Source organism: Phyllostomus discolor, chromosome 7 (assembly GCF_004126475.2).
Source record: "Phyllostomus discolor isolate MPI-MPIP mPhyDis1 chromosome 7, mPhyDis1.pri.v3, whole genome shotgun sequence".
Classification (NCBI taxonomy): domain Eukaryota; kingdom Metazoa; phylum Chordata; class Mammalia; order Chiroptera; family Phyllostomidae; genus Phyllostomus; species Phyllostomus discolor.
This window is the reverse complement of record NC_040909.2, coordinates 123,689,528-123,710,712: the sequence shown is the minus strand read 5'-3', so window position 1 is coordinate 123,710,712 and position 21,185 is coordinate 123,689,528. Positions and strand designations below refer to the sequence as shown.

The following is a 21,185-nucleotide window of genomic DNA, read 5'->3' as shown; positions in this document are numbered from 1 at the left end:
GATGATGAACTCCTTTAACTTGACCTTATCTGGGAAGCACTTTATCTGCCCTTCCATTCTAAATGATAGCTTTGCTGGATAGAATAATCTCAGATGTAGGTCCTTGCCTTTCATGACTTCGAATACGTCTTTCCAGCTCCTTCTTGCCTGTAAGATTTCTTTTGAGAAATCAGCTGACAGTCTAATGGGAATTCCTTTGCAGGTAACTCTGCTTTTCTCTGGCTGCTTCTAAGATTCTCTCCTTATCTTTCATCTTGGCTAATGTAATTATGATGTGCCTGGGTATGCTCCTCCTTGGGTCCTACTTTTTTGGGACTCTCTGGGCTTCCTGGACTTCCTGGAAGTCTATTTTCTTTGCCAGATTGGGGAAATTCTCCTTCATTATTTGTTCAAATAAGTTTTCAATTTCTTGCCCTTGTTCTTCTCCTTCTGGCACCCCTATGATTTGGATGTTGGAACATTTAAAGATGTCCTGGATGTTCCTAAGCCTCTCCTCATTATTTTGAATTCTTGTTTCTTCATTCTGTTCTGGTTGAATGTTTCTTCCTTCTGCTCCAAACCATTGATTTGAGTCCTGGTTTCCTTCCTGCCACTGTTGGTTCCCTGTACATTTTCTTTTATTTCACTTGGCATAGACTTCATTTTCTCATCTAATTTGTGACCATAATCAACCAATTCTGTGAGCATCCTGATTACCAGTGTTTTCAACTGTGCATCTGACATGTTGGCTATCTCTTCGTTGCTTAGTTGTATTTTTTCTGGAGCTTTCATCTGTTCTTTCATTTGGGCCATCTTTTTAGTCTTGACACGCCTATTATGCAGTGAGGGGCGGAGCCTTAGGTGTTCACCAGGGTGGGGTAACCCAGTCACTGGTTTGTGACGCTGTATGTGGGGGAGGATCCAAGAGGGAACAACGGTGCTTGCTCCGCTCTCTGCCAGTTTTTAGCCACTTTCCCCACTTCCCACAAACAAACTGGGCCCTTCTGGTGCTGACTCCCAGGCGGGTGGGCTTGTGTACATTCTAGGACCCTGTGGGTCCCGCCAATGAACTCTTCTGTGAGGCTGGGAGTTTCTCCCGCTGCTTCCACCCCCACAGGTGTTTTCAATCGGTGTTTTGAGACTTTATTTACCTGCACTGGAGCCCTGGGTTGTGGGTCTGTCTTGCTCCCCAGTTGTTCCTCCTGGTTTATCTGCACTTGAATGTGGGACTTCCCACTCCATCAGCTGCTGCCTCACCAGGTCTGCCATCTGCTGCCTCGCCCACCCTGGTCCTCCATCCGCTGCCTTGCCGTGAGTCCTCTCTGCCCGGCTGCCTGTCTCCGCCCCTCCTACTGCTCTGGATGAATAGTTCTTTAATTCCTTGTTTGTCGGATTTCCATACAGTTTGATTTTCTGTCAGTTCTGGTTGGTTTTTGTTTTTAAATTTGTCGTTGTCCTTCTTTTGATTGTGCGAGGAGGCACAGTGGGCCTCAACTGAAACATTATACTGTCTCGGGTGCCTACACCTGACTTACATAATGAGATGAATGTTTGCTTAGACTCATCCCAGAAGAGCCATCCCTGCATTTCTAAAGAGATCAGAAAGTGTTTATAGGTTTTCAAAGAGCTTTTCCTCCCCAGCATACAAATTATCTGTGTACTAAAGGTGAATTTGCAAAACAAAAGTTTTTGACAAAACTAAAATGTAATTTTTGAAAGATTTTATTTAATTAATTTTTAAAGAGAAGGGGAAGGAGGGAGAAAGAAAGGGAGAGAAACATCAGTGTGTGGTTGCCCCTCACATACCCTTACTGGAGACCTGGCCAGCACCCAGGCATGTGCCCTGCCTGGGAATTGAACCAGTGTCCCTTGGTTCATAGGGCAGCACTCAATCTACTGAGCCACACCAGCCAGGGCTGAAATGCAATATTATTAACTTCCCATTAACTTAAATAATTTAAAACTTTATATTCAGAGGGCTGAATAAATTTTTAGAATCTATAATAATGTGATTTTCTTATGAGAGCAGTCTCTTTCAGGGTTATTTTGCCTTAATCCCTACACATTTATAAGTTTCTCTCTGTATTTACCTGGGTGTGGCTTGCAGTTCTTTGGAAATCCTGATCTTCTCCAAGAAACCTGCTCCCTCAGCAGCCTTCCCCACTTTGCCTGATGACAACTCTATGCTGCCAATGGCTCAGGCAACAGCGTTAGAGTCATGGTGAACTCCACCCTGTTTGGGGTTGAATCACGGCCCACAGAAAGATGTGCTGACATCCTGGTCCCCCGCACCTCCAAATGTGACAAGACTTGGAAATGCGGTCACCATAGATTTAATTAAATTGAGATGAGGTCATACTGGAGCAGGGTGGGCCCTTAGTCCAATGTGTATGGTGTCCTTACAAGAGGAAAAGAGACCTGGGCACAGGAGGGAAGAGCACTGGGTGATGATGGAGGGCCGTAGCTGTGAGCCAAGGAACGCCAAGGATTGCTGGCAAACCATCAGAAGCTGGGAGGAGGCAAGGAAGGACACTCCCTGACATGTTTTGGAGGGAGCATGGCCCTGCCAACACCTTGATGTCAGACTTCCGGTCTCAGAATTAGGAGACAATGCATTTCTGTTGCTTTAACCACCCAGTTTGCAGCACTTTTGTATGGCAACCCTAGCAAACGAGGGCAACCCAACATCCGATTGGTGAGCAGTCCTTCTCCGCTCTGCCTTCCACACGCATCCAAAGACCACTTCTCACCACGTCCAAAGTGGTCTCCCAGGTAGAGTCTGTTCTCAACAGGAAGCCATGGAAATACTTTTTTCAAATAAAGGCCATGCTTTTAAAACCTAAATCAAATGACGTCACCGTCTGCTCTGCCCACAAGGGCTCTCATAACATTCTGTGAGGTCTATCCTCCCTCCTTTTATGCCAGCGCTCTCTCCCGTGACCTCTCCTTCTACCCAGAGCCAGCCAGTCTCTCTCTCTCCCCCGCCCTCACCTTCTCCTTCCTTCCCCCTCCCTCTCATTCAGCCACACTGCCTTCCCGGCAGTTCCTTGAGCAAGCCAAGTAGCCTCCCACCGCCGAGCCTTGCACTGGCTGCTCCCTCTGCCCAGAACACTCCTGTCCTGGCCATGCAGAAGTCTTGCTCATTCCCCTCTTTCAAATCTTGCTCCAGGGTCATCTTATCAGTCCAGTCTACTCTGACCATCCCATTAAAAATGACAGCCTCCCCTCCATCCTCAATCTCCCTTGTCCTTGTGTATCTATTTATATTTTTGTAGCACTCATCACCTTCTAATATATTACATAACTTATGTGTTAAATATGTTTTCTGTTCATCTTCTGTTGCTACCTCCCCAAAAGAAGTTAAGTCCCACAGATATAGGGATCTTTGTCTCGTTTGTTCTCTGATGTATCCTAAGCACCAATACAGTAGGTGCTCAATAAATATGCCGGATGAATAAATACCAAAAGGAGACATGAGCTCAGGCCCAGGTCAGATCTGCCTCTACTCATCAGTTGTTCACAGCTCTTCCTGGTGCCTTGCTTGCTGACATCCCATTGGGAGTTTAGACTCAGCCATAGAGGGAGTATTTACACCACAGAAAAATTGGCAGGCCCAACAGAACAGCCTCCCCACCCCAGGGGGCGGGGGGAACCTGACTGCTAAACATTTACCAGCACACCGCCACTGCTTAATGTTGTGAAAAGTGTTACAAAAATCACAGTTTTAGCTGTGAGGCCACCTGATAAATCATAACAGCTCATTTCGCTTGCTTGCTCCTCAGGGGCTAAAGTACCACTGGAAAATAAACCCCATGCTCTTGTGAGGGTGGGCGTGGCAGTGGTTATCTGTTATGATCACTCACAAGGAAAGCAGTGGATTAAATAGTTTCACACTCACACAATGCATTAGGGTCTACCACTGACTCTGTTTTGTGGCTGCAAGTAAGTGTGGGTAAGTTATCCACAGAAAACAATTCTTTAACTCTGCGGCTGAGTTGAATAGCAGGTTAACGTGGTGTTAGACGCCAGTTTAATTGAAGAATGCCTGACAAGGCCCCAGAACTGTGATAAGAAGGGGTGAGACCAAGGTAAACGAGACACGGCCCTCATCCTCCTGGGGCTCGGAGGCTAATGGTAGAGAGTGACACAGATGATACTATACGGCAGGAACTGGGGGCACTCCACACGGGATAGTTTAAGGTACGGAGACATACAAACAAGATGCTTATTTTTGCCACCATCTGCAATTTCCTATTTTTTCTTGATTATCCATAAATATAGTAAAATACAAGCCCAATGATGACAATTTGGATATAATACAAATGGTCATTGATCTTGCTTTCTGCTCACCCCAAAAGGTCAGGCTCATATTCGTATCTTTTGGGTGGTGAGGAAGGAATGGAGGAGACAGTAAAGTAGAAAAAAAATGGAAGCACCCATCTCAGGTGATGAGGATGCAGAGGATGGGTCCTCATGACCCTGGTCCCATGTTTCAGAATCAGACCAAGGAAGCAAGTGTTAGCTAAGCAGATCCTGGAAGTCTCAGACAGACACACACAGGACCCGGAGTTAGGGTGACTGTGCTCCAGTGTGCCTGGGACCATCCTGGTTTACACCTGTCACCCTAGTATTGGTCTAGTTTAGCATTTATCCCAGACAAAATGTACCAGTTCGGATGATAGATTGAACAACTGTCCCGAGAGATGCTAACACAGAACAGACATATGCCACCAGGTGGCGCCCCATGCAGCAGCATCTTGGGATTCTAAACAGTCATCTCTTTAACTTGAGAGGAACATGATGCTCTGTTAATACCATTTTACGCCAGTCCAAATCCCCGCCTATTGTGGAAACGTGGAACATATAACGGATGTCCTTTTTCTGATCTGTTTGTGTTTTACTGACTGGTCTCTTTGACCTTGTCCTGCTAATACCACCTCTCTTCTCCGTGAGAAATATGGTCAGTCCCACTTGCTCACTGCAAGCCCCACCCCCAGAAGCGGCACCTGACAAAGCACTGACCCGCATCCCCAGCTCTAGGTCTTTTCCCCATAAGCTTAAACAAGTTGCTGGACCCTTTCTTCTGGCCTTTCCTAGAGATCCTGCCTGAGAAGGAAGCCAATAAAAAGACCTGAGGCAGGATGCAAATGTAGGAAACAAAAAGTTGGGGTCAAGAGATGAAGTTAGAGAAGTAAGCTGGAGCCAGCTGATGATACAGCTTTTGAAGTCATATATATATATATATGACTTCATATATATATATATGAGGTCATATATATATATATGATGTCATATATATATATATATATGACATCATATATATATATATATCCCTCACCTGGACTACAGTCACAATCCCTCAGTGGGTGACAAATGTCCACTGTTCACCCCTGTCTCTGACTCTACACAACCTCTCACGCTCACTCCTCAGAGCTACCAGTGCAATAAATTCCAGGTTCGGACATCACCAGACTACTCCCCACAAGGGCTCTCCCCTGCCTGCAGGTCTGCACAGGTGAGGATCCGCAGGGACTCATGGGGCTGACCCCCGCCTGCCTCCTCCAACGCCCTGGCCTCGTCTGCAGCCGCACCCCTCTGTCCACTCCGGAACTCTGCACACTCCAGGGCTTTGCTCACCTCCTCCCTCTGTGTGGAACCCTCTCTCCTCCCTCTTTCCTGCCTCAGTCTTAGACCTACCTCTTCTTCACCAGCTGTGTGACTTCCAGGGCACCCCGAGGTGGCCCTTAACATGTCTGTCCACACGTCATACCTTCCTGTACCTTGTCCATCCCCTCAGCCCACCCTGTCACCTCATGTCCCCCTCGGTAGGATCTGCTTCTTTACTCCATGGTCCCCTCAGCCCTCCTTCAGGAAAATCCTCTGTCCTGGTATACAGTAAGCCCGGGTGGTAATGAAAGCAAAGGACTGTATCTTAAATCTGGGCAAGAGCTGTTATTAATCTTCTACCAGAACAGAGCAATTACAGAATTTTCTCATACCATTGCCATGGCTCCAGGATATGCCATTTTACATCACAGAAACAATTCCTTCCAGCTCCTCGGTACTCAGGGGACCAAAACGGAGCCACTCTCCCCAAACAATGCTGAGAGAGAGGCGTTCCCCTAAATAGATTTATGTGCTTCACAGTGAGCAATCGCAGATATTGAACTAGAGTGGAAAATGTAATAGTATTCATTCTCGGGAGCTAATTTAATTCCATGCTGTAAATGAATCTTTGATTTCAGAAATAACTGGCTTTGCGGTTTCCTTCATCTAAAAAAAAAAAAAAAGAAACACTACTTTAAATCAGAATCATTTTTTAATGTTGCTTTTTTTTGTAAAAGAAAGAATTTTTTTAATCAGGTTTATGGAGATGTAATTTATATACACAATTTTCTAAATTTAGGCATACGATTACTGCCACACTCAAGATGAAGACTATTTCTCTCTCCCCTCCACGTTCCCTTGTGCCTTTTCACCCTGGTCTCCTTCCCTCCCTCCCCGCCCCTGTCAGCCACCGACCCGTTTCTGTCCCTAGAGTCTCACCTTTCTGAGAATGTCATGTGAATGAAGTCACATAGTTTACAGCCTGGAGATTTTAGTTTCTTTCACTTAGCATGGTTACTTTGAGATTTATTCATTTTGCTGCATGTATCAGTAACTTGTTTCTTTTTGTGGCTGAGCAGTATTCTGTGGTATGGATTTAACAGAATTTGTTCATCCACGCTCCTGTAGAGGGACAATTCGTTTTTTGTTTTTAGTGACTGAATAAAGATGCCATAGACATTTGTTGACAGATTTCTGTGGGGACATAGGTCAGTATTTCTCTTCGGGATATAAGTTAGAGCAAGATTACTGGGTCTTCTCATCAAGGAATATTTAACTTTGCAAGCCAAACTGTTTTCCAGAATAGTTTGCTTTTTATATTGCATTTCTATGAGCAACATGTGAGAGTCCCGATTGCTCTGCCTCCTTGCCATGTCTGTCACTTTAACTTAACCATTTAAGTAGGTGTGTCAAGCGGTGCCTCATTGTGGTTCCAAATTTTATGTTTTAATCTCTTGATTCAAATACAGGGCAGGGCAAAAGTAGATTTATAGCTGAGTACATAAAACAGTTTATTCTTGTATTATTATTTATCCTATTATTTTCCCATTTGAACAACTGTAAACCTACTTTTGCCCTACCCTGTACCTGGAAGCCAATGAGTCAAGTCTAGAGATGCAGAGAGAATACTGCTATCTACACAAAAAAATTTCTGAGTTGTAATTGTGGGACCTGAAAGAAGCACTTAAAAATGCTAAATAAACTGAATTACTAAATTAAAAAAAAAACAATTTTTATTATTATATTATTAAGAATGACGACTCTCTTTTCCCATAGAAATAATAACCACTGTCTTATAGCAGGTACAAATTTCAAATAAAAGCCATACTTATTGAACACAAACCTGTACAAGGCTATATACACAAATTATTAGTTTTCTTGTTCCCAATATCTACTTTTCTCTTCTCTGTTAGTGACAGATCTCCCGATTTACCTAAGTATGTGGCTAACTGGCCTAAAGATTATATTTTCAGTTTCCCTTGCAACCAGCTGTGGCCACGTGTTGTGGAAGTATCATGTAGCAACTTCTGAGACCCTCTTTTAAATGGGAATTGGCATGTGCCCTTTATCTCCTTTCTACTTTATCCCTTCCTCCCACCTCATGGCTGGAGGTAGAGAAGGTGCCTTAGCCGGTCAGTGACTGGAACAGCAAGGCCGTGCACAAAGGAGTCGTGAAACAGAAGCAGCCCGAGCTCCTGAGAATCCTGTGGACCACACCAGCCCGGACCGCCTACGTCTGCACTTTTTTACATGAGCGAAATAAATTCCTAACTGCTGTGGTAGATGGAACAATTGCCCCTAAGTCTTCACTCCTCACAGTGTCTACATCCTCCCCACAGCCTCATCATGGGCAGAGTGTGCTCCCCGCCCCTCTGACTCGGGCTCTGCCAGTGTGACTTTTTCATGAGTTGATAAAAACAGCAGCTCTGAGCCTGGGCCTTCTGAGTCCTCTGGCATCATCGGTGCTTCCTATTTTCCACCTCCTCCTTTACCAGAAGGGTGACCCTGGCTAACCCAGCCCCCACCCCAAGCCGAGGTGGACAGGGGCCATCCCCGGCACACCACAGAGCTCCGGGAGAAGCAGAGCTGCCTCGGCTACCACGCCACGAGAAGTACCCAGCGGAGCCTGTTGAGATCAACCAAAGCTCAGCGAACAGTTGTAAAGGATTACTGCCTCCAGCCAGGGAGTTTGAAGATGGTTTGTTATTTAGGAACACCGGCGGGTACCCTTGTTCGAGCGACTGTCCTTTGCCTCCCTGGTTTTCAGGGCCGAATCCAAGCCTACTGAATTCAGATACCACGAAGTGTGAGCTAAAGGCCCAGCCCTCGAGGAGTGTGCAAAGTGGGAAAAGAAGAGCCAAGTTAATTTCATGAGGAAGGGAAGGAAGCCTTTTCTTAAAAGGCTGCTGTAACACTGGGCTGTATCTATATAGAAAACACAATGGGCCCCTAACTCATTCCATACACAAAAAATAATTGAAGTGAATCATAGATGTAAACGTAAAACCCAATGTTAAAATGCATTTCTAGGCCCAAGACAGAGCCAGGGCCTGCTTGGGGTCCCTCGTCAGCAAATCAAAACTTGAATAACCTTCACACCCCTGTAAATGTTCTACTTGACCAGAAACAAAGTCTGTCCAGGCAGCCAGTGCACGACCCCACAGTCAGCTCTGGGCTGTCTACTTCTTTCCTGCTTCCTTCTCATTTCAACTTGACTATGTGGCCTCAGCCAATCACACATTTTCCATCTTTCTCTTCCTTGTTCTTCTTTATTCTATAAAAGCTTTCTGCCTTCACCGCATTATACAGTCCTCTGATGGAGACCTTCTGCTTCATGAAGCATTCAATAAAGTTTGTCTGTACCACATAAATTTCTTTAGTCATTTTCAACACCAGAAACACACAGGTTATATTACCTAAACTCGTATTCCGAGTGCCACAATATTCTGCTTTAATAAAAAAGAAATTCATACGATTCACTGAATACATACTTTTGTGCTAGACACTCACAAACACTTTTATGTGCGTCATTTTATTTCATCCTCAAAAATGATGCTGACACGCCATGTTCCCTCCACATCTGTAGGGCAGGCATGTTTTTTTCTGACATCCATTCCCCTCTTCTTGGTAAAGGCACCTGAGTTTCCCTGGAGCACCCACTTTTCCCTTCTGCTGCTCCTGGTGGTTTTTCCGGCTCTGCCTTCAGGCCTTTGACATAGTGGTGGCAGGGGTCCCAGATTTCTGGTGCTGCCTTCTGTCTCGCTGTAGCGTTCTGTTCCAACCTAGATGCAAAGTCCCCAAATTCCCAAGAACCACCTGGACCACCCAGAGAGCTTGCTGAAACAGAGGTTCCTCAGCCCGAACCAAAAGAGTTTCTGATTAGTGGAGGGTAAGCCTCACCAATTTGCCCTCCTAAAGCTCCCAGCTGATGCTGGCGGGCCCTGGGTGCTGAGCCTTTTTTTAAATGTAAGTTCTGGGCTCCTACTCAGACCCATGGGATCAGACTCTGAATGTGAGACCCAGAAATCTTGAATTTTAATAAAAACCTCCAGATGATTTTTACGCAACCCAAAGTTTGAGGTCCACTATTTCATTAAGTGCTTTGGAACTCTGACTTCATATTAGAATCAAGTAGGGAGCTTTTTAAATACTCAGGGGGCCAGGCGCCTCCCTGAGAGATTCTTATTTGGTTTTTCTGACAGACCACCACAGAGACAAATTTGCCACAAACAGTTGAGAAAGGCTGCTCTGAATCATAATGTCCTTAGAAAGGAAGATAGAACCCAGGTATGTACCTGCAGAAGCTGGCAATGGTGGTGGGGAGAAGGGGGGAGGGAATGAAGGTAAGTGACCATTTACCTTCTTAGAGAATTAAGTAGCCCTTCTAAAATTTGTGTTTTAACGGCTGCATTGTATTCCATCCTAATCTGTAGACCATTTATTGAACATGTACTAAGTGCCAGACACTGTCTTATTTACCATTAACCCGATTGACCCCAAAGAAACCTGAGGCTGAGAGAAGTCCCAGGTGGTTATTTGCATTTGGAACTGCCTGCCTCCCAGACCCAAGGCTTTTCTGTCTCAGAGGCTCTCAGTCTGGCTGCACATAGAAACACCTGGGGAGCATTTACATTGCAAAGAGCCTGGACCCCATGCCAGATGGAAAAAATCTGGGTCTGTCAGGTGGGGTTTGGGCCTCTGCCTTTTCCCTCTTCCCCATGATTCTGGTGCCCAGGGAGGGCCAAGAACCACTGTGCCACAGCCTTCTGCTTCTCAAACGTACTGCAGGTAGACGTGGTTCTGACTTCTGTTTTTCCTTTATCAGCTGCAGCAGGCTCATGCTTCTCGCTCTTTTTGTCATTTTACCAAAGTCACCAAAAAATCTCAGAAGGTCCAAAGTGTGTTTAGCTAGAACGTGATAGGGACCAGACAGATGCAGACAGGATGTTACATCCAGAAAAGCTAAAGTAATTTCTCTTCGCAGTGAGATAATGGGGGAGGGGGAGGGGTTGTCTTTCAGGATGTCAGAGCAGGGTGTCTACCAGTGCAAAGGACAATGACAGAGAGTGACACTGAATCTTAGAGCACCTTTGAATGAGGTCAGATAATGGCTCTCTTATGATCACCTATTTCTGGAGATAGGAAGGAAAGACACAGTGTATCTCTGTCCTCTGGGGATTAGCAATGGCCTCTGGGAAACGCTTCAGAGTTGATGGGGAATCCCAGTAGGTAGCCTTGCACTGTAACTACACTTGTTCTAAAGGTAATGTGTTTCATGGGCAACAGAGTGTACACGCATGCCATCTCTCTCCTCTCTCTTTCTCCATACACACATATGCATATTCAGATAACCCACATCAGAATAACTCATAAAAGAGAATGATGGGAAATGTAAATAACTTTTAGAGGCAGACAATGTTAACAATATTTCAGTTAGGATGTAACAGTGGGAAATTGTAAACCACCCCACCATTCCTTTGACATCGTTTCTGTAAGTGTAGACTCTGACTAATATGTAGGTTGTAGATGAACAGCATATTTGTGTAAGAATCCTAGGAATTACAGTAACTTCGAAAGATACAGACCTGGACCTTCAGGCATCTCAGCTCTGGAAGCTTTGCTTTCAACCATGGAGGCAGGATGAGGTGAAGCTCAGATGAGGTGAAGCCCAGATGTTGTGAATCCAGGGTGACTAAAACTGGGATGGTGCACACCAAACCATCACTTGCCTTATTGGGATGGGGACTGTGGGAGTCTGCACACGCAGAACTTTATAACCCCTTCCCTTGATTTCTTTGTTCTGTTCCCCTCTCCTCTTTATAAAACCTTCTGCCTCCACTAAGAAGTGTGGACGGGCTTTGAGACGAGTCCTCCTTCTTCCAGATGGCCGGCATCTGCAAATAAACCACTTTCCTTTACGGGATACCTGCCTGTCAAGCACTGGCTGTTGTAGTGGCAGGCAGCCAGGCCTGTGTTGTTACAAGGATACAAAATACTTTGTCAACCAGTGTATTTCTAAGTATTTCTCCCTTTTTACCAAAATGTACAATTCTTTTTTCCCCTGATGGTTACTTTCAAATGCCTAAATGTTCAAGAAATAAAGTTTTGAGTAACGTGTGTGCTGTATGGGCAGGCAAAGGTAGATGGCCCCTACTTTGTCATACATAACAGAAACAGTGGGATGGTGACGGTCCTGAGTGAGGAAGGCTGGAGACCCCGGACACAGGTGATAATGACAGTCCGTTTCATCCTGCTCACTTCATTTACTCACTCATTCAGCACTTAATGAGCACCTACATGCCAGAAATGACACCAAGCGCTACTAGAAAACAAGGGTGAAACAAAACAAGATCTTTGAACTTTACCCAAAGAAAAGCCTAATAACAACAGCTCTCAGCATCTAAATGTGTTGTTTCAGGAATGATGATGAGACATAGAACCCCAGAGGCTGTTGCGATTAGGGCTGCCGCCTCCCTGCCCAGCTCTCTGGGCTGGTCACCATTCTAAGGGGTTGCAAAGGTAGACAATAGGCGCTAACACACGGATCTTCTACAATCCATGCCATTCCTTGAGTGTTTCCTTTGAGTCCCCGCTCTTTCTCAACGTGGAAGACTCTCTGTCAGTATGAACTTTATTTTTTCATATGGCTAAACAGCACCTGCTCGAGTTACTTACCACAAAAAAGATTTGCATGTGTTAATTCCATTTTGGAGATGAGATTTCATTACATAGGGATTATCATTTTCACATCAATTCAAAAAAAACATCATTGTAAATAGCTGCGCCAAGTGATGAACATTTGGAAAATTTACCCTTTCAGCATTTACTACTTGGGGGAAGGTTCAGACAATTTGTAACCTTTTGGAAGCTAAAGGGAACAGGTGGTGTCTTCCTGACCTCAGCAGGGAGTGGACAGTGAGCTGGTAAAATCTTCTTGGGATTAATTCATAGGAGAAAAAGGAATGAAACCACAGCACCCAACTGGCTTGTCAGCCATTTTTTTCCTTTAAAGAAACTGGAATCCATTGCATACCTTTTCTTCTTTAGCTGCCATTAAAATGCTTCTGAAGGGCTCGAAGTATGTTTTGTTCAATCTGCTTGGTTATATGAATAATTCATGAATAAGTATGTATTGTATACCTACTGTGTAATACTTTTTTAAAACAACTTTGAAATAGTTTACTTAACACAATTCACCCATTTAAAGTGTACAAATTAAATGGTTTTATATATTCTCGTTGTTGTATGTCCATCACCCCAACAAACCTGAGAAATTTTTTATTACCCTGGAAACCTTACACCTCTTTCCCCCTCAACCCAGTCTTAGATATACATGAACTTACTTTCTGTCTCAGTTTCCCCACCTTGGACATTTCTTGTAAAACGAAATCATACATGATCACTTGCGACTACTTTATTTCACTTAGCATGTTTTCAAGGCTTATCCATGCTGTAGCAACATATTAATAGCTCATTTCTTTTTATTGCCAAATAATATTCCATTGTGTGGCTATACCACATTTGGTGTATCCTTTCATCAGTTAATGGACATTTGGGTTGTCTCCACATTTTGGTATTATGAATAATGTTGCTATAAATTTGTGTACAAATTTTGTGTGGACACAAGTCTTCATTTCTCTTGGGTGTATACCTAGGAGTGAAACTGATGGATAATATGGGGTAACTCTTATTTAAAAAAAAAATATATTTACTGCCCTGGCTGGTGCAGCTCAGTGGATTGAGCACGGGCTAAGAACCAAAGCATTGCAGGTTCAATTCCCAGTCAGGGCACATGCCTGGGTTGCAGGCCAGGTCTCCAGTGGGGGCCATGTGAGAGGCAACCACACATTGATTCTCTTTCTCCCTCCCTTCCTCTAAAAATAAATAAAATCTTAAAAAAAGATATAAAAAATACATTTACTTACTTACTTTTAGAGAAAGGGGAAGGGAAAAAAGAGGGAGAGAAACATCAGTTGGTTGTCTCTCACAATTAAGAAGTTATCCAGGGAAACTGAATGGAATGATTTTCAACCAAGAATTCTTTACCTTGCTAGATTATCAGTCCAACAAATATGAGGGCAGACATACTGGTTGAGCCTCAAAAAAAATGTACTTCCTACACACTCTTTGCTTCACAGGAGCTAAGGAGAAAACCAAGCAACAGTAAAATGAAGAATCTAGGAAACAGAAGTGAAAAAGCAGATCTCTGGATAAGGGCAAAGAGCACCTGGGTGATAGCTGAGCAACATGCTCAGCAGGAAACCTTTCAACATTACAAGACAGAAGGCTCCAGAAGTATCCCCAGGGGTAAGAAATGACCTAAATCTATGATAAGGAAAACTGTACCTCTGAAGTCCTTTACAGAACTTTTAAAATATGTGGTAAGATCAAGTCAGATGCTAAATTAGGACATTATGAACATCTGGAATAACAAAAAAATAGTGTAAGAAATGCAATCACAGCATGCTACTTGGTTCAGCGGATTTTAAGGTTTATAGTCATAATAAAAATACTGAATTTAGGATGTATCACTGGATTGGAAACATGGCTGAGCAACATAAGCAAAAGTCCCATTCTTTCTGGTGGAAAGTCATGAAAAGTCAGGAACGAATGGATCAAAAGGGCGCAGCATATTCGCATCATTTGGAAATATAAACTATGTAACTCCACGTGAGTTGAAAGAGGAAGTTTCCTCTGTGAATGTGAAAGAGGGACAGCTACTTTCTTTTTTTGCCACAAGCCTTCTGACACTATTTGATTGTTTAAACTATTTCCATACAATGTTGCCTGGTGGGTGAGGGGTGATGATGAGACAGAGAGAGACAATAGTTTGACATCAACGCTCAATCTCCAAAAAACAATCTCCTAAACCCATTAACTGTTTTGTTTTTTATTTATAAATAATTTTAGGCAAAGACAATGGGTCAATATCCATTTACAAAAATAGGGTTTTTTTTATCCTAAGTACTTCCAGTTTTAAAAAGAAATTTACTTTTCCACGTTTGAGTGTCTTTCAAAGTATCCAAAGGATTCCTTATCCTTCTGCATTCTCCTTTTCAGAAAGTACTTTGGAGGTCGATCTGTTCCTGATTCTTTTTCTTTTTCTTTTCTTTTCAGAGGCAGATGGTTTTGAATCTTGTGCTTTTTTCTTTTTCTTCAAACAGCTAAGAGGATTGGGGCCACTTACTTTTTTACGCTTTTTTCTTCTTCTCTGCTCAGGGTTTGTCACTAAACCCTGTTCTTCCTTGAGTTGCTTGATACTCTGCTTCTCGTGAACTGAGACAAGCTGGCCTGCCTCGACTGCTTTGACAAAGCCAATTGTTTTGGGTGAAGGTTTGTCCAGGACTATAGTGTTCTGAATAACAAACATAAGAGGAACTCCGGGCCTTTTCTTTACTTTCATAGACAAATTCTGATCCTGTTAAAAAGAAAAATAAAATTATTTAGTTCAAGTATGTCAATTAAATGAAGTGCTTTAGATAGTTTTCTGAGAACATCAAGAGAGTTGTATTAAAAACAGAAGAGATCACAGGTGTTACTTTTCAAATTAGTGTGCCTCACCAGTGGGAGTAAAATATATTTTATAATAAATAAAGGAAGAGATATAATAAATAAAGGAAGAGAAACGTTAAGGATTGAGCACAAATAGTTAAGTGGTAACAATGTGAACTGGATTTATCAATATTCTAGGATAGCGATGTTCAGCCTTTTTCATCTCATGGCACACTAAACTAGTCACTAAAATGCTGTGGTACACCAAAAATATAGTTTCTGCTGATCCAACCAAAAAAAATAGGTATAATTTTGATTGACTTACTCTTCCTAGTAATTTCTACCGTTTTTGCTCCAAAGTGACTAGTAAATAAATCATATGCCCATACTAGTACATAAGGATTTTTGGTAGCAAGAATTAACCAATCAGATGCAACTTTCTTATGTGATATGACCGATAACATGCAACTCTATTATATAACCTATGTATTATTTATGGTTCAAGACAGGGTATTCACACTGGATGGCCATTGTTGTTTGTGCTACATTTTTTTAATTCACAATCTAAGGGAAAAAGAGATCAGTGCCCCTGACCAAACAGTCAGCTATTGCACTGGTTGAAAATCACTGTTCTGGGACCACGAATTACAAACCAATGCAAAGGTGAACATGGTGCCTCTACTCCAAGCTGCTCCAGAGAGGGTCAAGATGCTCACACAGGCCGAGGTAATAGAAATAAAGTAGGAATGAATGGACTCAGATTTTAGATTCAGCTTTGCTTCTAATTATGGAATTTTATAGTTCTGAAAGCATATTTAAGCAAATCTGTATGAAAGTGAACCCCTTCATTAATATCAGCCCCGGGAATCTCTCTTCCCCTGCCTCTATGGTCTTTTGAAAAGCCTGAAAAAGTTCGATGTTGGTGGTACAGTCTCAAATAATATGAAACATGACTTTTTGAGAAATAGTAGTGAAATGCAGAAACAGGAAAAAACACTTATGAAAATAGAGTGCAAAATCTTTGCTCAACTTATTTTCCCTTCAAGAACCCCAAAACATATCATCACATCTCTATGTCAATATTTTTTTTTTATTTTAAAAAAGGAAACCAGTAATTAAGAAGAAAATCAATGGGCTTAAGGTTCTCAAATTATCTAATGACAACTGCTTTTATTGATTGCAAATTAACTTAATAAAGTTGAAACACTTTAACAAACCACCTCCACTTATTTCTTCTGATTATAAATAGCTCCATATGAAGTATAACTAGAAATGATTAAAATTGGCTCTGGTTTTAAAAGTAGTATCACCTGTGATGCCACAAAATAATGATGCGGATTTCCATCTTCAACCATGGAAAGCAGACATTCTGATCCACTCACTGCATTCTTGAAATGGGAACAGTTTCGAACCTGGCATTTTTGTGCGATCAGTTTTGCCCCATATAAGTCCTTTCCCAATGTTTCTAACTCTTTTAACACACACCTGAAAAAAGAAAATGTAATTAGCAGTTCACAATTATAACAGAGACATATCAGTGATTCACATAAAGCGAGTACAAAAATAATACTCATAGTTTTAAAAACTAAAACTATACCAATATAATCTGACTTTGGTAGCCAGAAATCATATGGTAGCCACTCATTCTTAAAAGACCTGGAAAATTCATACACCCAGTAGAAAGAATAGTGAAAAAAAAATTAAAATTTACTGAATGCTTATGTTATGTGCCAGGCAGCATGCTAATTGATCTCTATGTGAATTCTTGCTTAATCTCAAAGCAGACCTACAAAGTTAGGCAGCTTACTTTAAAATTATGCTTATTTTAGAGCACCTCATTCTGAGATTTCAAGTAATATGCCCACATTTAAATTAATAAATTATAAAGCTGAAATGTGAATCCAAATACTGGGTTGGCCAAAAAGTCCTTTATGTTTTTTCTGTACAATGGCTCTGCGAGTGCTTAGTTGTCTTTAACTTTGTTCAAAACAATTTTGTTAGATTGTATTGTGACAGCTGTCATATCAGCATGCATTTAAAGAAAAACTTATCAAAATTGGTAAATTTTTGTACAGCCATTTAAATAATGAAGATGGAAGAAGGTATGCAACATTTTTAGCATTATTATGCTTTATTTATTATTTCAAGAATGGTAAAAATGCAACTGACACTTAAAGACTTGTGCAGTGTATGGAGAAGGTGCTATGACTGATCAAATGTGTCAAAAGTCATTCGTGGTTCCTTGGTATTACTGACACTTTAGCCAAATAATTCTTTGCTGTGGGGCTGTCTTATGCCCTGGAAGATGTTTAGCAGCAACCCTGGCCTCTACCCACTAGAAGCCAATAGTGGGAGGCAGCTGACATACTCAAAATATTCAAATCAACAAAATTATTGGTGCAAATGAAAAATGTGTCTTTTATGGAAAAAAACTCAACAAACTTTTTGGCCGACCCAACAGTTCGACAAGAGAAGCCTTGCCCCAACCACAGTGCTATGAGCTTGTACTTCAAGTACCAACTGGTCCACCTTCAAAATATATTCAGCTCAGAAAAGTAAAAATTCTCAAGTCATCGGGTTGTTGCAAAATAACCACTACTTCCTTTCACTCTGTATTTTCATATTAATATAAGTCAGTGTTTTTCCCAGTTTCACCTGTAAACGATTCATATCAGAATGACAGTGATATTAAACTGTATTAATTTCTAGATCCTTTCTCATCCCCAGTCTGCACCTCTTGTGGAGCAGTCACATATTACTATTTTAATATGTTTCTAGCCCTTCTTCCATTGAGAGAGAGAGAGAGAGAGAGAATGAGAATTAACGGAGTCAAAGACTTCTTCAAACCTAGCCAGCCCTCACCAGGCTCTCTTATCACCCCATTAGTTTGTTTTGTTTTGTTTTTAAAGATTTTGCTTTTTACAGTCATCAGTTTCTACCTCTATTCTGAGTTCCAGGACCAAATTATCTATTTCGTAATTCCTATGGACGACGTCCTGCCACCAAGTTTTTCATTTGCCAAGCCTAAAACCAAACTCCTTCTCCCCAGGGATTGCTCTTTGAACTCTTGCCTTCCCAGACACCCTGGGTAGAAATCAGAAATCCTAAATGACCTTTTATTCCTCACCCAGACCCCTACCCCACCAGCTGTTAGCCCTAACTTAGCCGCTGGTGTCTGTCTCAGTAATGTCTCCTCGTGGAAACCCCTGGGTTTCCGCCTTTCCTGTCCCAGGTTCAGGATCACGTTATTTCGGGACTGGACCACCACAGAAGAGGCCTGCCTATCTTCACTCTTGCTTCTCCAACACACCCTTCACACTGTTGCAGTTATTTTTCTCTAAAAGATAGTTATGTCTGGTAACATTCTGCCGCTCTACTTCCTCAAATTATGATAACTCCAAATTTCTTAAAACCGGAATATGAGTAAACCTTTGGGATCTAACTATAAGTGGCAGCAAATAAATTCTACAGAGAAAAACGTGATCTGATTTCTTAAAAAACAGAAATAGCAAATTTCAAACGGGAGAGAAAACTGTTACAGATAAAAAAACTGGCTTAAGAGACATAGAAACAAGTGTTAACTTATGTACCTTGTTTGAACTCTGACTTTAAAAAGCCTTCTTTGTCTCTTAGTGAAACACACCAAGAATTGGCAGAATATGATTTAAAATAAACCATCAATAAAGATGGGAGGGATGCATGAAATGAGGTTGTCCATGTTGATAACTCTAAAGCTGGGACATAGACATTCCATTATAATACTCTACTTTTGTGTAGGTATGAAATATGCCATAAGTTAAAATGAATTCTTCAGGGAAAAAATGCTGTAGAATATCACTTCCTGCAGTACTTCTCAACTTTGTTTATATTACAGCACTGTATTAAAAATCTTTGCACTTCTAAGGTGCACGGGGATAAACGGACAAGCTGCTTACAGCCAGAAGCAACTAGCTTGGGACACAGGCTATCCAAGGCCTTGGCTGGGAGTCCTGAACACTAAGGGGATGGGACATTTGGGGGCATCTGTCACCCGAGTAGGGCGCTGCTCGAGGCGTTGTGCATATGGGGAGCTGTGCAGGAGCTGTGTTCTGTGGGAAGAGCGGGCCAGCGACGACGAGTGCAGGTGGCAGCACATTCTCATGTTTCGTGTGTACCCATAAAGAATTGCACGTGCGACACAGTGCATGTTAACAATGGCTCCTCGCTGGTGTGGCATTATGGGTCATCTTAACTATCTTTTCTTCAAGTAAATATTATAAAAATAATATTCTACAATAAAAAAGAAATCTACTAAATTTTAACGTAACAGTTCTTCATGATCTAGCCTCAATTTACCTTTTCTCCTGCTTCATTCCCAACGATACTCTGGGCCCTAATCTCTTGCCCAGGCACTTCACAACTCCGTTCCTTTGTTCAAAAGCTCCTCACAAGGAATGTCACTTACAACTTTTCTGTCACTCAAAATAGTCTTTCCCCTCAGAACTTACCTGTAGCGGGACTCAAATGTTACCTCCTCCATGAAACCCTCACGATCCTCACCTCTCTCCCTCCCCTCCCAAGGGGACATGTGGACACTAGCCCCAGGCACAAAGCACACTGACTGAAGGCTGACACAAGCACTTTCTTGGGCACCAGGACTGGGAGTTAGTCCTGTTCACCAAGCTACCCTCAGTGGCTACAGCAGTGCTTGGCATGTGGTTGCTGAATTAAACAAGACAGATGAATATTATACGAATAGCCTTGGGCAAAGGCATAATCTCCAGTCCCGACTCATCTTTTTGGGAATGGAAGATGTTAACTCACAGCGCAGTTGTGAATTAGTTTTAAACGTAAATTAGGAAAACCCATGCAAATAACAACCACCATTTAAAAGGGATGGGTTTCAGATGCCAACAAATGCTCCACATTCACAGTACTTCCTCGCTTGATACTTCGGCTTGATACTTACAAGCAGTTATGGCCTCTCTTTTGACAGATGACAAATCCAAAGCTCAGAACGTTGAAAAAACTTGCCCGAGATAACAGAGCTAGTACGACTGAGACAAAGCCTCAAAGTCAGGTCGGACTGCAAAGCACATGGTCTTAACAGAAAGGCTAACGACACGTGGCTATTTCATGGCACTGTATTGTACTTTCCACCTGCACTGTGCATATTACTCCCTTGCCCTCCTTAGAACCACCACTGTCAACTCCTCGTGGGCGGGGCGCCTCGCACCTCGTGGGCTCACCGGGGAGGCGGGCAAGCGGTGGCCTCTCCTCTACGACACACACTGATTCCCCGCGCCACCACCCCCGCCGGGCAGGCCCACCTGGTGGTGCACAGCTGCGTCTCCCCCATAAGGTAGCGGGGCAGCTGCTCCCGCAGCTGGATGCGGCCCCGCAGCGCCGCCTGGCAGAAGGTACCGTCTAGCAGGATCTGGTACGGCTCGCGAACTCCGAAATTGTTGCGGAAGAAGCCAAGGTGCTTCTTCGCATGTTTCTGCCTCGTGATCTTCATGCCTAGCTTCCCCGGACCGAGGCCCGGGACCACGAAGGGCCGAAAACACTTCCTCCAGCGCCAGCTATTAGCGTTGCCGGCTCCTCCCGGAAATGAAACTCCTTTGGCCCCGGAAGCAAACGCGCCACCTCCCGGGCCTGCCCTCTGTTTACCTCACACCCAGACGAGCGCGCGCCTCGCTACAGTGCGTGCGCTTTAAGGGGCGTGCCCTGGGGGGCGGGGCTTGCGCCTAGGCCGGAAAATCGCGGGGTGTGCGAGCTCTCACGGGGCGTACGTGCGCAGTTACGAGCTACATTAAAGAACCTTTAGACTGCGTTTAGCGCTTTCGCTAGCGCGCGAGCAGTCAGCCTTTTAAAAGTGGGCCGTGTAATATTAGTCAGTGATAATATTAAGCCTTAACTCGTTACAGGCACTCTTCTAGGTAATTTGCCCCGTGTTAGTCCCTGTAATGATTTTCATTCCCAAGTGAGGGAAGGAAGGGGACCCAAGTATATTGGACAGCTGTGACTGCACAGGTTTGTACTGGTTACCTTCCTATACAGAGGCTAAATATTAAGTATCTTTACAAAGAGCACGTGGTTCTGCTCTGAATCTGAGTCGCCCGCCTTAA

General features: G+C 43.1%; 1 protein-coding gene across 1 annotated transcript; it reads right to left on the bottom strand.

Annotated features, from left to right (window-relative positions):
* Window positions 1-14,311: 14,311 nt before the first annotated feature.
* UTP23 (UTP23 small subunit processome component) lies at window positions 14,312-20,705 on the bottom strand. The gene is made up of 3 exons (XM_028533843.2): window positions 20,388-20,705; window positions 16,389-16,563; window positions 14,312-15,004 (listed from the first exon to the last, which is right to left on the bottom strand). Exons 1-3 carry the CDS (start codon window positions 20,573-20,575, stop codon window positions 14,621-14,623), a joined length of 747 nt encoding a protein of 248 aa, XP_028389644.1. The 5' UTR covers window positions 20,576-20,705; the 3' UTR covers window positions 14,312-14,620.
* Window positions 20,706-21,185: the final 480 nt, after the last annotated feature.